Genomic DNA, 15,174 nt, shown 5'->3' with positions numbered 1-15,174 from the left:
TGTTCTCAATTAGTTACCATGCTGGGGCTGTGCATCCCCCAGAACGAACAACATACTGCACGCTTCCGTACTGTCATATAGTAAAACAACAGATTTGTTCATTCTCGCTTTTCGTCAGCGGACATTGCCAGGGTTCGTCTTCTCCTCTTCTAGCAAACAACACACTGCGACTTTCTTTCTGACATTTGCGCTAAGCAAAACAACAGAATCGCCAATTTTTGCCTATCGTTTGCGGATATTGCCAGAGCTCCTCATTCCTACTGGCAAACAACACGCTGCATGCTATTTTTCCGATATTTACATTGAGCAAATCAACAGAGTCTACAATTTTAGCTTCTCGTCAGTGGACATTGCCAGGCTTTCTCTTTCATCCTGACAAACAACGCACTGTGAGCTTCCTTTCTGACATTTGCTAGAAGCAAAACAGCAGAATCAAACATTTTAGCTTCTCATCAGCGGACATTGGCAGGGCTCCTCGTCCCTCCTGGCAAACAACACACCGTAAGCTATTTTTCAGATATTTAGATTGAGCAAATCAACAGAATCGACAATCTTAGCTTCTCGTCAGTGGACATTGCCAGTGCTCTGACAAACAACACACTGTAAGCTATCGTTCTGACATTTGCTAGAGCAAAACTACAGAATCGACTGGAATTTGTTTTTTTTTTCATGCTGCTGTTTTCACCGTTACGTTCTTTATACTAACTCCTGCACTGTAGATTCTCCGATCGGCTTCCACACAAGAACTCCAATATTCTTCTTTCAACGAACATCAGTCAGCTGCAGATACTATCAGCTATCACTTTCATCGAGCACCAAGACGTAGCTTCCAGATTCACCAGTGGGCTTCTTTTAAAAAAAAATATATCTTTCATGCACGCTGCAGGGTGATTCCTCCTGTAAAAAAAATAATACCAGGTAACTTTTCCGCAAAATAGCGGAAATCTCGCTGGATCGCCAATGTGGAGATTCAGTATTTAACCGGAGAAGGAATCACCCTTCACGTGATGCTCCCACAACTTAGACAAGTGACAATTCGCAAGTGCCAGAAAGAATATGGTTAATGCACCAGACCGCTTGCTGCGATCAATTATATTGCCACTTCCCAACACAGTGCAATCTATGCCTCACACAAACATTTTCACGCATACGGTATCTTTCCAAATTTTACAAAGTTTGTATTTTTGTCTAATTTAAGTAGTTTCTGAATTCATTTCTAAAAAGATTTTGATTAGGTTCGTGTAGAGATTTTGATAAAACCTTGAAAATATATCGTCGCTTTTTTAGGGAGATTCTACCATGGGGCAGGACTTTAGATCCAGTATTAAAATATTAATATTTATTAATGATATTAATATTGATATTGAGAATATTATCAAGTATGCATGGAGTTTTGCTGTTTGCCTGTTGCCGGAGTTGCCAAGGCAAATTAATTATTTATATGAAAAAACAAGTCTCGATGATATCATAAAAATAATATATATTAATCCGTATTAACGGATATTAATACCAATATTAATGAGTGTCTTACCCCATGGATTCTACTTGAAATTTGGTACAGATGTCAATCATTACTTGTAAAGATTATAATTTGGAGTTTAGAATATAAAATAAGCATATGAAATCTGTATGACGAAGAATCTCCAATTAAGAATCTAAGTTGGGCCCATAACCGTTCAGCGTAGTGCTACCTGATCATTAAAATTCCTCCATCAAAATCTCCACACTCTTGACGAACTTGCGTCAATCGATCCGTATGACATAATCCATGAAATTACGGCAAAGGATACAACTCACATTCTTTATCACTCGCGTAGCTGCCCGCAGCAAGGGCTCAACGATCACCTCCCATCATCCACCCTCTAACCGGTCCCATTTGCCTCGTTAATCTATTCAAAAATATAATTGTTCAAACAATTAAAACCGCGAGGAGCGAAGAGGGAGACAAAGACACTTGAACGCCCCTAATGACTGCGGATCGGTGTGCGGCGACGAGCGGTAGGTAAGTGACGATGCTGGTGATGAACATCGCTTAGTACGCTGCGGGTTCTAACAAGATGCTGTGCAAACATTTTCAATTACTACCAGTAGTATTAAGTCGTATCAGCACCGAGCGTCCGTCCATCCATTCGTCGTCATTGGGGGTTTATCTCACGACACTACCCGATCAGGAATGAATAACAGAAAAAATGCTAATTTGTATCAAAAGTTGTTACTTGCAGCAACGTTTGTTTGTTTGATAGGATTGAGATTGGCTTCATGGGAAATCAGAAATGCAAGAGGGACATGATCAGAATCAAAATCGGCGTGAGTAATTAGTTGGCTATAAAGGTGACTAGAGTCGCTTAAGACCAAATCAACCGTAGGAGGGCTTCAAGAAGAGGAAAAACAAGTCGAGCTATCAGGGTATTGAATCGAGAAATATCCTGAAGAGCACTCATCAAATAAAATTCTGCCGTTGGAATTACTTTGCGAATTATTCCATAAGCGATGTTTTGCATTAAAGCCACCAATGACAAAACAAATGAAATAAATCAATTTTAAGCATGAATGTTGTCCAGAGCATTGAAAAGGAAAATAGGCAGCCATGGAAGTATATTTGCGAAGCTGTGTTTCAACAGAAACACTCAAAATTTCAAGAAATTTGGTTTCAAATTACGAAAAAAGTTGTTGTTTTACACGCCTATGAATGATGATAGCGACATCACCACAGGCTTCATTACGATAAACAAAAATGTTTTGATATATTATGAGTTTGGATCCAGGTTTCAAATAAGTTTCAGTTATAACTGCTAAAAAGCTCGCCTTCTTTATCTTTCTAAGAACGAGCATTCCAATTCAAAATATTTGAATTACAGTATAATATGTAATAATGTTCTCCCTTTCTGATCGGGTATCATCTCCCGCGTTTTGTACGAGTGGTACAACACTTTTTATGCGATATGAATCGTCGGAGTCTTCCATCTTGGATGGAAGATACCTGTATCAAATGGCACATTCTCAGTTTTCAGTTTGACGCTCGGTGAAAAATTGGTTCGCCGCCACCGCTTGCGTTAATTGTTAGCCATTCTCTCGATTGTGGGGACGACGACGACGACGACGCAAAGCAATATGATCCGATGACGCCCCCTTTTGCTAGGCTTAGCGAGAGATGCTAAGTGGAACGGTTAGTGTCATGTAACAGGCCGTTAATTAGCCGCGTTACATTAGGAGGAGCTGGTGGGGGCGATGGGAGTATGTGAACGTATGATCGGCGTGACGTAAAAGAGGTCTCAGCGTGGTGCCCGACGGGAGCCAATTACAGGTGGAATTTAATACGAGCGAGATTAAGTCACGGGCAAGCGATCGGAACAAAGTTGTAAGTCATTTTGCGGAATGATAATCGTGCACCTGAATGGCCGGTAGGTGTATGTGAACGATCGTGGAATTTAGGTCGATCTCATTTGAAAACGGTGAAGTTCAAGGCGTTGGAATGGCATTGATATTGTGATGTAGATTGTAGGAACAAAGGATTATGATTATGAGGCAGATCACATGAATATATCTGAATCCATGTAGCATCCCTCAACGATCTTGATTTGAACTACGATAATCTCTGACTTTTGACTGGAATACTAATTGGAATCTCTCTCAGATTTCGTACCTTTTATTCATAAGATTCCGAATGCAATCTACAGGGCTTTTCTGGGAGAATCTTTTTCAGCTTTTGGGAAAAGCTTTTTCAGCTTCTGGGAGAAGGTTTTCCTGGAGAAGGTTCTCCAGCTTCTGTGAGAAGCTTTTCCAACAACTTGGAGAAGCTTTTTCAGCTTCTAACTTTCTATCCCAGTTTCTGGGATACGACTTTCCAGTTTCCTGGAGCAGCTTTCTCAGTTCATGGGATAAGCTTTTCCAACTTCTGGGAAAAGCTTTTCCAGCTTCTGAGATAAGCTTTTCCAGTTTCTGGGAGAAGCTTTTTCAGCTTCTGGGAGAAACTTTTTCAGCTTCTGGGAGAAGCTTTTCTAGCTTCTGTGAGAAGCTTTGCCAGCTTCTGGGAGGAGCTTAACCAGCTTCTGGCCGAAGCTTTTCCAGTTTCTGGGAGAAATTTTTCCAGCTTCTAAGAAAAACTTTTTCAGCTTCTGCGAGAAACTATACCAGCTGCTGGAAGAAACTTTTACCAACTGAGAGCAGATTTTGCGAGCATCTGCGAATTGCCTTTGAGAGAAGCTCTGCCTAATATCTAATTAAAGAAATCCCAAACTTCAGAGAGAAACTTTTACAGCTTCTGGGAGAAGTTTTTTCAGTCTCTGGGAGAAGTTTTTTTACAGATTTTGATAGAAGCTTTTCCAGCTTGTGGAAGAAGCTTTTCCAGCTTCTGAGATAAGCTTTTCCAGTTTCTGGGAGAAGCTTTACCAGCTTATGGGATAAGCTTTTTCAGCTTCTGGGAGAAGCTTTTCCGGAGAAGCTTTTCCAGCTTCTGGGAGGAGCTTTTCCAGCTTCTGGGAGAAGCTTTCCCAGCTTCTGGGAGAAGCTCAAGATAACGATTTCTAATTAGTTAATCGTTAATTGCAAATATCTAAGACAGACGACTCAATCTAAATGTAACCTTCCAGATGTTAAGTACTCACTCAACTGCTTTGTTCGGCATCCATTTGTAAAATTAGTGCTCATTTAAAGCAAAGTCGAATCTGATTCCGATTTCCGCTTTTTAATAGGTAATGTTTTCAACACACTGCCCATGTGCAAAACCAAACAACCTTACGAAACACACCGAGAAGCTGCTTGCGGGGATCGAAATCTCCGAATCGAATCGTGCAGCTTTGAACCATTTAAACCACATGGTCAGGCGCACCGTAAAACCACAGCACCACCGGAATGGGCGATATCTTCTAAATCAAAATATTATTGTTGCCGTTTGCTATTAGTGGTTTTACTGTGTGTTGTGTGGACATGGCCATTGAGCAACACGCCACCTCAACCACTCCAAAGCCTGCCCTGCCTCACCACAATCATGAAAACGAATGCCAATGTCGTAATTAGTAAAATAATCAACATCAACAAAGACGTCGTCGGACTGACAGACTGACTAAGCCGGCATCTAGCGGACGACGAAAGGTGAGTTTTGAGGTTAGATTAGGCTGGGCAGTAGGGCGGTTCAAAACTCAATGTCGTTTTTACCATCCTTGCGATAAAAATAGAATTTTGTGAAATTTTCAGCTTTTTCGGTAATTATTTAGAGGTGTCCCAAAGACGATGTAGGACGAACATGGAAATTACTATGGAGAAATTTGGAAAAAATGTTTCGAATACATTAGTAATGTAATATGTAAATACAAACTTAGCATCTCATTGTGAAAACTCATTCTTCAAACCATAATAATGGAAGTTTGCTGACGAGAGCAATTCAATCCGACGAATGTAAGAAAAAATATTCATGAATTTTCGAGTTACTTTTCAAAAGGACCTATCTTACTTTAAAAGGGTCTCTTAGTTTACTTTTTCTTTAATCAGTAACTGATCAAGATTGATCTCTTCTGTTACGTTTTTTTGTATTAATCGCTAGACAAGGACATTGTCTTTCGATCCACAGTGAAAAACTTCCCAGGCAAACTTCTTTAAAAATCCCAATCAAAATATTTTGTTTCTTCACCAAATTCCTTTATTATGGTTTGAATAAGTTTTCACTATGAGACGATAAGTTTGTACTTACATTACAATACTAGCGTGTTTGTGACATTTTTTAATATTTCTCCATAGTAATTACCATATAAACCTACTTCGTCTTTGGTCCTCCTTGAAATCATGACTGAAAAAGCTGAAAATTTTGAATCGCCCTATTGGCCAGTGCATGGGGTTAAACAGCTACACCGCCCCCCTATACATCCCAACCCCCTCTTATTCATTGGTGCCACGCGGGTGAGGTCAGTTTCGGACCTTCGGAAGCTGCGTTTGGGTCAATTATCTCCACGCAGCGTGCGCGACTTCTTACATACCTACCGTAATCCGGGGGCAAATTGATCACTATTTTACAACTTTTTGTTGTGTTATCCTTCAGAATTCAAATATTGTTAAACAAAATTCTGCAAAACCAGTACTCCATTGATCTTTATCAGTTTATGAAATAGTTTTAATATAAAAAAAAAATAAAATGACACATTGGGGCGAAATTGATCACCACAATTAAATAAACAATAGAATTAAAAATTTCTCTGTCTACTTAATTTGGGTCTTCTGAATCTGAAAATGATGTCAAAATTCTTATATCTCGAGTATTTGATCAGTTTATTGCAAAACTAAACTTTGAAAATCTGCCTAATTCGCCTAAATGTAGGCAATTTCCCTTAAAATTAGCACATAATTCGAGTTTAAACGGAGATTTGCTATGCTGTATGATATCAACAATAAGTTTAGTAGTTTATACTTAAGCTTACACGTCATTTTAAACACTCAAAGTTAACATGTATGCATTGCACCAGTGGATTGTTTGGCATAGACATTTCCAACTGTATTGCTTACACCTTCAAAAACTGTGATTATTTCTATGCAAAACTGACCCTAATAAAAATGAAATAGTTCAAAATCATCATAAAACATCTATAAACTAGAAAACATGGAATGTCTGTTGTGCCAATGGAACCTTCAGCATCCATGGAAGGATATGTTTTTTGGTACCGACCTGATCAAATTCACCCCAGTGATCAATTTGCCCCCGGATTACGGTACCTAGCTCTTGCTAGAGGGGGAGGTATACGCTGCAAACGAAGCCAACAACCGTGTGAATATCGGGGTTAAGTCGAGAGCGACCTGACATCGCACAGTGGTCCGAATTGACAATTTTGCAGGCAAAAAGTGTTTCTATGTTCTAATAGATTTTGCACGCGTGGTGTCTCCAGAGAAGATATTTGGATTGTCCTTGGTTAAAGGATTACTCCTTGCTTAAATTAAGAAACAAAATTTTTTGTTTGAAGAAATTTGTGGTTGCACTCTTGAGGTGATTATAGAACGAAGCCACAACTCAAATTTTAAAGAGCACAAGACTTGAGAACCAAACAGCGCTCCGCGTTGAAAATTTATCCCAGTGGTCAACACCAGCAAGCAAGTAATTTGATTGATTTTCAATGCGAACTGTTATCAGATTCTCCAGTCTTGTGCACTTGAAAATTCAAAGTTTGGCTTCGTATTATAATCACCTTGAGCAAACTTTTAGAAAATTTTATTTTGTAAAACTATGCGTTGAGAATACTTTTGACCTTACTTTTTATTTGAGCTCAATATGTACATTAATTCAAAAAGGTTAAACTTAATGTTGACCAAAAACACCATTTTTCAATCTATTTTTTCCGTGTTCAGTCTTTTCAAAGACGAAATAAAGATCTCCATGTTTCTTTCAGTTGCCTAAAATTTTATGGCACATAAGGTAAAAGAGCAATGTCTAGAAAAGCGTGAAAAGTGTACTATGACCTGTCAAACTTGGGTACTCTCTGTAGTACCAAGGGACCAAATGCAGTACTAGGAGTGGTATCCCTTCTGAGCCCGACTACTGTGTCTCCCGACTAGTATGTCTCTATTCGTTCCTGGTCTTATGTGTCTTATCTTCAGAAGAGTTGTTGAGAAGGTAATGATACAAATATTGGCCAAATTGCAACTCAATAATTCTTGTCATTGAAAAGTTATAAGTACATTTCAGAACATAGAGCTCAATTTCAATCATATATAGGTCGGACTCGATTATCCGGAGACTCGATTATCCGGTGACTCCATTATCCGGAATTCGATTATCAGGAATTTTAGACTCGATTATCCGGAATTTGTTTTTTGATGTTCATGTTTTTAATTTTTTACGCATAAGTCTGAGATAATTTGGTATTGCAATATACAATATGAATGGTTTTGCAGTTTTTAACGTATTTAAGAAGGGGGGGTTGAAAAAGTTTTTTTTTGTGTGTGCTGATCAAAAATTTTGTTTTATTGTTAAAACCCCTACTGTTCCTAGAAATAATTTCTGGCTACACCACCGCATCATATAAATAAAACCACGAATAAAAAGATAATATTTAAGTTCTTTTATCGAAGATTTCATTTTTTTCTTAGTGATTCGATTATCCGGAGGATTCGATTATCCGGAGTGAAAAAAAATCGATCATCAAACCCAATTCACCAATTTTCCAATTTTATCCCACAAATCGTACATGAGCACTGACCGGATCTGTACATTTTGGAAGGAAAAAAGTTTATCATGTTTTTCAATGCTCTCTGATCGTCTACAACATAACTATTTCGAGAAAAAGTGTAATATGTGTGCTCCTTCCTATGCTGCACACGGTGAGGTTGGGTTGAAACAACCTCTTTTATGACGGTTCTCCTACTAGCCACCAGATGTCGAAGAGATCGTTCAGCTTTGAAAATATTAGCCTATAAGGATCATCTGATAAATATGTCCAGGAGACAGATAATTTTGCATGAGAACGCAAGACTCTTTCAGCCCTCAGTCTGTCGAACTATTTGTCACCTGCCCTGAACTATGTGAGAATGAAGCTTAGAATTTTATGACAATCACGCTCAGCGTTCTGTTAGAATTTAGGATTATATGGAAACATTGTCCAGGATTTTAAAAGAATATAGTTCTAAAGCACTATCCCAAATATAAGGATAAACGCTTAATTTAACGTCAGAAACTGATTATTACTCAATTGAAAAATGTGTTGTAACACGCTCCTTGACTTAAACTCGAATTTTGAGTGAATTTTGTTTTCCGTGTACCTTTCGAAAAGTCAGCGAGAAACATTTTGTGTCAAAAGTGAAACTTGTCGGCTTTGAAACTTAGCGTTTTTGTCGACGAAGTGAACGTCAAATAACTGTAAAATCCATCACGCTACTGTTGTGTATGAAAAGCGAGGTTTTTTCAACAGTATTGAACAAAATACAACAACGCAGCTTTTGTTAATTTTAATGTACACAAAAATCCCATTTTCAAAAACTTTTAAATTATCACCATATAATCTTGATAGGAAACAAATGTTTGGGACAAAGTTTCATTATGGACAATTTTTAATTTTTTTTTTTTCAAACATCATTTGGCATTTGATTATTGGTCGATTTTTTGATGGAGAATCGCGAATAACTTATGAAAATGGCCTATTTTACTATTTCAAGATTCATTTTTTGAATTAAACTCGATACAATTCAAAACTGCACACTTTTGGAGAAGTGATGGTTTAGAATAATTCCAAGATTCGTATTGTATCATCAGAACGTATTGATTTTGAGAAAAAATCAAAATTTTGAAAATCGACCAAAAGTTGTTCTTAGAATGAAATATTTAAAAATCTCCAAAATAAAACTTTGTCCCAAACGTTTGCTTCCTATCAAAATTTTATGATGGAAATTTAAAAAAAAATAAAAATAGGATTTTTGTGTAATTTAAAATTCAATTGTTACAAACTTATTTTTTATACTTAAAGCCCTATTGTATAAGCCGAGTCGATCAAAATGACTTGACTGGAGTTACTGTCGATCAAAAAATACTTTCGTCAAGATGGTAGAGCAATCAACTGACCAGATTTAAAACAACCTTCTCTTCCAAAACTTCAATTTTTTAATTAAGAAAGTTCACTTCGAAAAAACTCCTTTAAAAAAACGAAATTTGCCTGTAACCTACAAAATTTTGAAGATTTCAGTGAGTTCGGTTCTACATGTTCAATGTCATTGCGGAACAATGTCCATCTCGGGACCAACGGGTTTTTCTTCCCTTACAAAGGAAGTTGTCACTCTAACCTTCTTGTCATAAGAGACTATCTCGGAAACGGGATTCGATCCCAGATCCTCGGCGTGAGAGATGTGTGTTCTAATCACTACACTAGGTTCGTCTCCAGGGCGAATTAACACTATGAGTCATTTTTTTATTATAGACGCTAATACCATAGCACGTCATTCGCGTCAGAAACTATGAGTTATTGGATTGTGCTACTTTTTACGAATGTCATTACCCCAAGCGCAAGTGCCTAGAACGAAACTTTTTACAAAATACCATTGGCCCGAATGAATCGTTTCCCCGAAAAGTGATGCCTCTTTCTCGACTTTGTCGAGCACATATTGCCAAAAATTCTGAGGACGGTGAAACTTGGAAGAACAGCCAATCAAATATAGAAGGGTGCAGAGGTGCGTCCACGTTCAAAAGCATGGGTAGGACAAATGTTGGCAAATATTTTGTTCACATCACAGTGAAGCTAAAATAAATAAACCCTGCACACTTAATTTAGAATACCGAATCTCGGCTTATTTTAACCGAGATCCGCACAGCCGAGTAGTCGGCAAACAAATTTCCTGGGATCTCAGCAAATAAAAGCCGAGTGTCAGTAAATCATGCTTCGTTGCTAAGCAACCGGACAGTTTGTTAGCTGAGTCTCGGTTAAAATCGGGAAACCGAGATTCGCACAGCCGAGCTCGTGAAAAAAATCTAAGTGTGTGGACTAGAAATTAAAAATTACTATATTTGAGAAGAGAAATTCTCCAAGAATTTTGGATAGGATTCCTCAAGAATTCAACCTGGATTCCCAAAAAGAACCACAAAAATGTAGTTTCACCAAAAATTATTTCAGATATCATTTGAATTCCTCCAAAAATCCTTTGAAATTTTTTTCCAGAAAGTCATAACTGCTCCAAGATTTTATCCAGTAAATCATTTTTTTTTTCTAAAATTAAATCATTAACTTCTCTAGAAATTTCTCGGTACATCATTAAAAACAAATTTTTTTTTTCGTTTAAAATTAGATTTCAACTAGGAATTTCTCTAAAGATACTTCCAAAAACAGCTACAGAAATTCCAATAACTTCTAGAAAGTGTGCTGTGGGAATTGCTCTTAAAATCTTCAAGAGATTCAGTAATGCTTTGATAGATTATGTCAAGATGGATCGCACGTTTATAAATCGCTAGGACCATCACACTCGTGCTACGTATAACACGATACGACTGGTATTAGATCAATCCAAAGATTCTTCAATAATCTTCCGATAATTCTGAATGGATGTTCCAAAAACTCCTCGAGAATTACTACCCGGAATGCTTGAGTAATATGTCCCAGAAGATATACAGGGTTTGGCGTAGGTATTTTTAAGAAACCATCCAATGATTCGTTCAGAAATGCTATAGAGTATTGCTCCATTTGTTTTTCGGTTGAAGAAGTTTTTTGTAGCAACTATTACAGTTAGTTTCCCATAATTATCACCAGATTTTCTCAATGGTTCTTCTCACGAGCCAGAACTTATGCAGCCAAAGTCATGCACAATTCATGCCATGCTTTACTAGGCATGAGAATACTATGAAAAACCTTTCGTGTCTTCCATTCTCCATAAGAATAAGTACGACGTTAATCGAGTTTGTATGTTTATTGAGCAGATGATAACAATGTTTTTGTGCGTAGTACAAGTCCTACCTGTCCTACCCACTTCCCGTGCTACTGGAAGGGTGTATCGGTATGTACCCCACCTTGGAATGTATAACTTTATAACAATTATGAATGCCAAACACTTTTCTGGGAAATAGCCCGGGGAAACGACATTCGAAGAAAAATAGCACAAACGAGTTATTGATATCTGGAGAGTTCATAGTATTTCACTTCATTTGCTTATATGTAATATTGAAGGCGACAGTATCCTTCACGGATTTAGTATATTTTTACATGAAAATTTGATCACTGTATTCTATTTTGCGGTTGTAACACAATGAACACATAATTAATGAATAAATTCCATTTTTTAACAAAAAACTGCTGGTGGGTTCGAGAAATTAGAATTATAAACTTGTTATGTTCAGCAAACATTTGTATAACTAAAATAAAAAAAAGAAGTTCAAAGTCTAGCGATTTACTAAGCTCAAATAAGCAGTTGGAACAAAAGTGTCTGCAGCAAAGTTGTTCATACAAAATTGTCTAAAAGTTTGCTAAAGAGTGCAATCACAAATTCCATCCAACAAAAAAATGATTAAAAATGTGAACCAAAACAAGGAACATTCCAACAAAAATTCAACTTTTTTCTAATAAAGACATCAAACGTCTACAATCATCTAGGACAAACGCTCTCTTAGTGGAGGTTGCGTATTTCGACATGTTTCGTACAAAAGATTGACTATATTATGATATTATGTTGTTCTTTTTCCAGTGTAAGGTCCCATAAGAAAACAATGGATTGGCCATTGAAGGAACCGTTCTAAAACTAATATTCACTAAACAGGAACAAGTTAGTAAGGGTATGCGAAATACCGAATGATTCCGTCAAACACGCTTCGAAACGAAATTCCGCGGAATTCCACGGAACTCATGCAGGTGGAATTTTTATTTTACGATTTCGTTTCGTTTCGCCAAATTGCAAAAATATTTCCGCGGAAAATTTAAAACAAACGGAATAAAACGGAATTTCGCGAAATTTCGAGTTTTGTTTTGAACAAAAATGGCATAGCATGCGCTTCTACTCCTATGTAGTATATCGCCCACAGAAATTAAAAAAAAAAAAAATCAACGATGTTATCGCGGGTCAAGAGTAATCAATGTTGAGCATGAGCATGAGCACTGATGACCGTACAATTCGTAGTTGTTACTCCGTGATTGACCAGAACAATCGAAGTTGCACAGAGATCAAATGAATGAGGCTTGGGATTAAAGCCGAGTGAAAGTTTAACAACTACCGAAAAACTGAACATTACACATATTTTGCAATTGGATTAAATGAACAAATTGATGTTGAATTTGCGAAAAAGTTAACGTCTTCTCGGTGAGAATCGAACCCACGACTCCCTGTTTACTAGATAGGGCGCGTTACCTCTACACCACGAGAGGACTCATGGATAGGCATCTAATTCTTCCGAAAGAGGTGCGCTTTGCGAAAGAGGACCACGTGATTATTGAGGTGAAATCGAATTCTGCTAAACTTATGCGTCCATGAGTCCTCTCGTGGTGTAGGGGTAACGTGCCCTATCTAATGAACAGGAAGTTCGATTCTCACCAAGAAGACGTGTAACATCATAAATTTCACATCCATTTGTTCATTTGATCCATTGCAAAATATATTTAATGTTTATTTTTTCGGTACATTTTTTCATATTAAATGGAAGTTAGTAACATAACATCACCACTACATGGTTTTTAATAATATTGTAAGGCATATCTAGAAATCAAATCGCTTGTGGGCTTAACTGAACATTTTTGAGATTGTTCAAAATGTTTGAAACTATTTTTCGATCCACTCCTTAGTTTTAACAATTTAAGAGCATCCACCTATCCCCTTGAGCGTCATAAAAATTGTGAACGGGCTTTTTTCAAACAAGACATAAGACATGTGTAGATAAGCTCTTGAAAGTCATGAAAATTTTCAACGCTAAAAGATCCCAAACCGAACCCGAACTCAAACCAGTCACATTCAGCATGGTTTGGCTGAATATCGTTTACACAACTGATTTAGCGCTGCGGTAAACAATGCGCGTTTGGCTGCAGCAGTAAAAATAATATTTTCTTTTGGTCTTTTTTATAGTATTATGAAATTAAAATAGAATTAAAAATATTCACAATTTTTGCAAGATTTTACAAAAGTGCTCAAAATTACGCCCCAGGGTCGCAGCGTATGATGCGTACACGGTAATTGAGAGAAAACTGGGAAGTTTATTGCAAATAGGGGAACTTGTTTATTTTTCGTAGTTTAGTTCTCTTCGTCATGGCATTTATTTGTCACCCAAATCAACTGCAGTTTAGTAGATGCATGTAATATAATCGAAATTATGTTAAGTCCGATGGGTTATAAAAAGATCCTCCTTTCCTGACAACGCTATGTGTTTATATACCAAAATTACCATTACACAAAAAAAATCGCGGAATATTCAGAAAAATTTCGTTTCGTTTCGAAATATTTCGTGAGAATTTGAATTTCGTATCGGTTCTTACGGAATATTTCAACTATTCGTTTCGTTCCGCTACTAACAGTTTTGAAAATTCCGCATATCGTTTCGTTTCGTATCGCGATTGAAAATACTCATATCGCATACCCTTACAAGTTAGGAACAGTGTACCTATTATCGATGCCATAATTTATGAAGATAAATCTCGCTGAACTGAAGGACCTACGTAACAATGAAAAATTCTCTCCTCCCTAGTGCTTTGAATTATAACGGTTCAGTTCTGAAGCTTATGAGCTTTTCACCATGGATCGAAGGACATTGTCCTTGCTTAAAGAGAAAGTAAACAAAAAGAGCCTCTATATGTTGGATAGGTCCTTTTGAAAAGATACGCGAGAATTTTTAATAAATCGTAATTTTTATGCACCTCAACGAAATAACGATTAGAGTTCTATTGACTGATACCGCGGGCTGAAAGCCTTGTTGAAAAAGACAACAATAATAATAACACAAATAATAATATTTTGCTGCTAAATTGTCGATTCAGACCACTGTGCATCGTGTGCAGAGGGGAAAGTGCAGCGCGCTCGAATAGCCAACCCACCGACCAACCGGCTAGAAGTGGCATGAGGAAAAATTAGGCAAAGGTCACCGAGCCCCACTACAGCAAAGGCGAATCAGACGCGGAGGTGGGCACTCGCTGGTTTATTATGGTTGCCGCGTGGATGAATGAATGAATTAACTGGCTACTGCTGCTGCTGTTGATGGGGGTGGTAATGATTGTGTGCGAAGTGGAAGAAGCGACCAAAGAAGAGAGTGAGAAAGAAATGCGAATCGACGGCGCGGCGCCCCCAAAGTCAAGGTCAAGGTCATCAAGGGGGCTGAAAGCGAGGTGCGATGCGAAAAAAAATTGGTACTTACTTTGACTAAGTAAACATATCCTAAACATAGCGCTAGTGTGGGGAAGGGAGATGACATAAGGGGCCAATCCTTTGTCCGGGGATCTGAAATGAAGGGAGAAGAGAAGAATGTTAGAGTGATTGATTATTAAATGCTCGGAGGGCGATTCAACTCCATTATCTCGAATTCCATTACCCCGAATGCTGCTTCCCCGAAGGTATTAAATGACATTGCCCCGTGATATTGTAATTCAGGGTAATGGATCTTTCGGGGATTTGGAATTCGGGGTAAAGAGGTAGAATCTTTTGAAATCATAGGGCGAATAGTCTTCTCATTCATCGCAGTATCTTGCACTGCACAACGGAGAGAAATCGATTATTGCAGTTACACCTGTAAAATATTTTACGCGAGAAAAATGT

General features: G+C 37.7%; 1 protein-coding gene across 4 annotated transcripts in view; it reads right to left on the bottom strand.

The window, feature by feature from the left end:
- Positions 1 to 15,174, bottom strand: part of LOC5569887 (elongation of very long chain fatty acids protein AAEL008004) — a 222,093-nt gene that overhangs the window by 59,624 nt on the left and 147,295 nt on the right. For all 4 annotated transcript variants that reach the window (XM_021837997.1, XM_021838001.1, XM_021837999.1 and 1 more), the window contains one exon: positions 14,777 to 14,859. In XM_021837997.1, coding sequence (XP_021693689.1) covers positions 14,777 to 14,859 — 83 coding nt within the window. The remainder of the gene's footprint in view (positions 1 to 14,776; positions 14,860 to 15,174) is intronic.

Source organism: Aedes aegypti, chromosome 1, assembly GCF_002204515.2.
Source record: "Aedes aegypti strain LVP_AGWG chromosome 1, AaegL5.0 Primary Assembly, whole genome shotgun sequence".
In the NCBI taxonomy this organism is placed as follows: Eukaryota; Metazoa; Arthropoda; class Insecta; order Diptera; family Culicidae; genus Aedes; species Aedes aegypti.
Note: the sequence above shows the minus strand (reverse complement) of the source record. Positions and strands in the feature narration are given on the sequence as shown.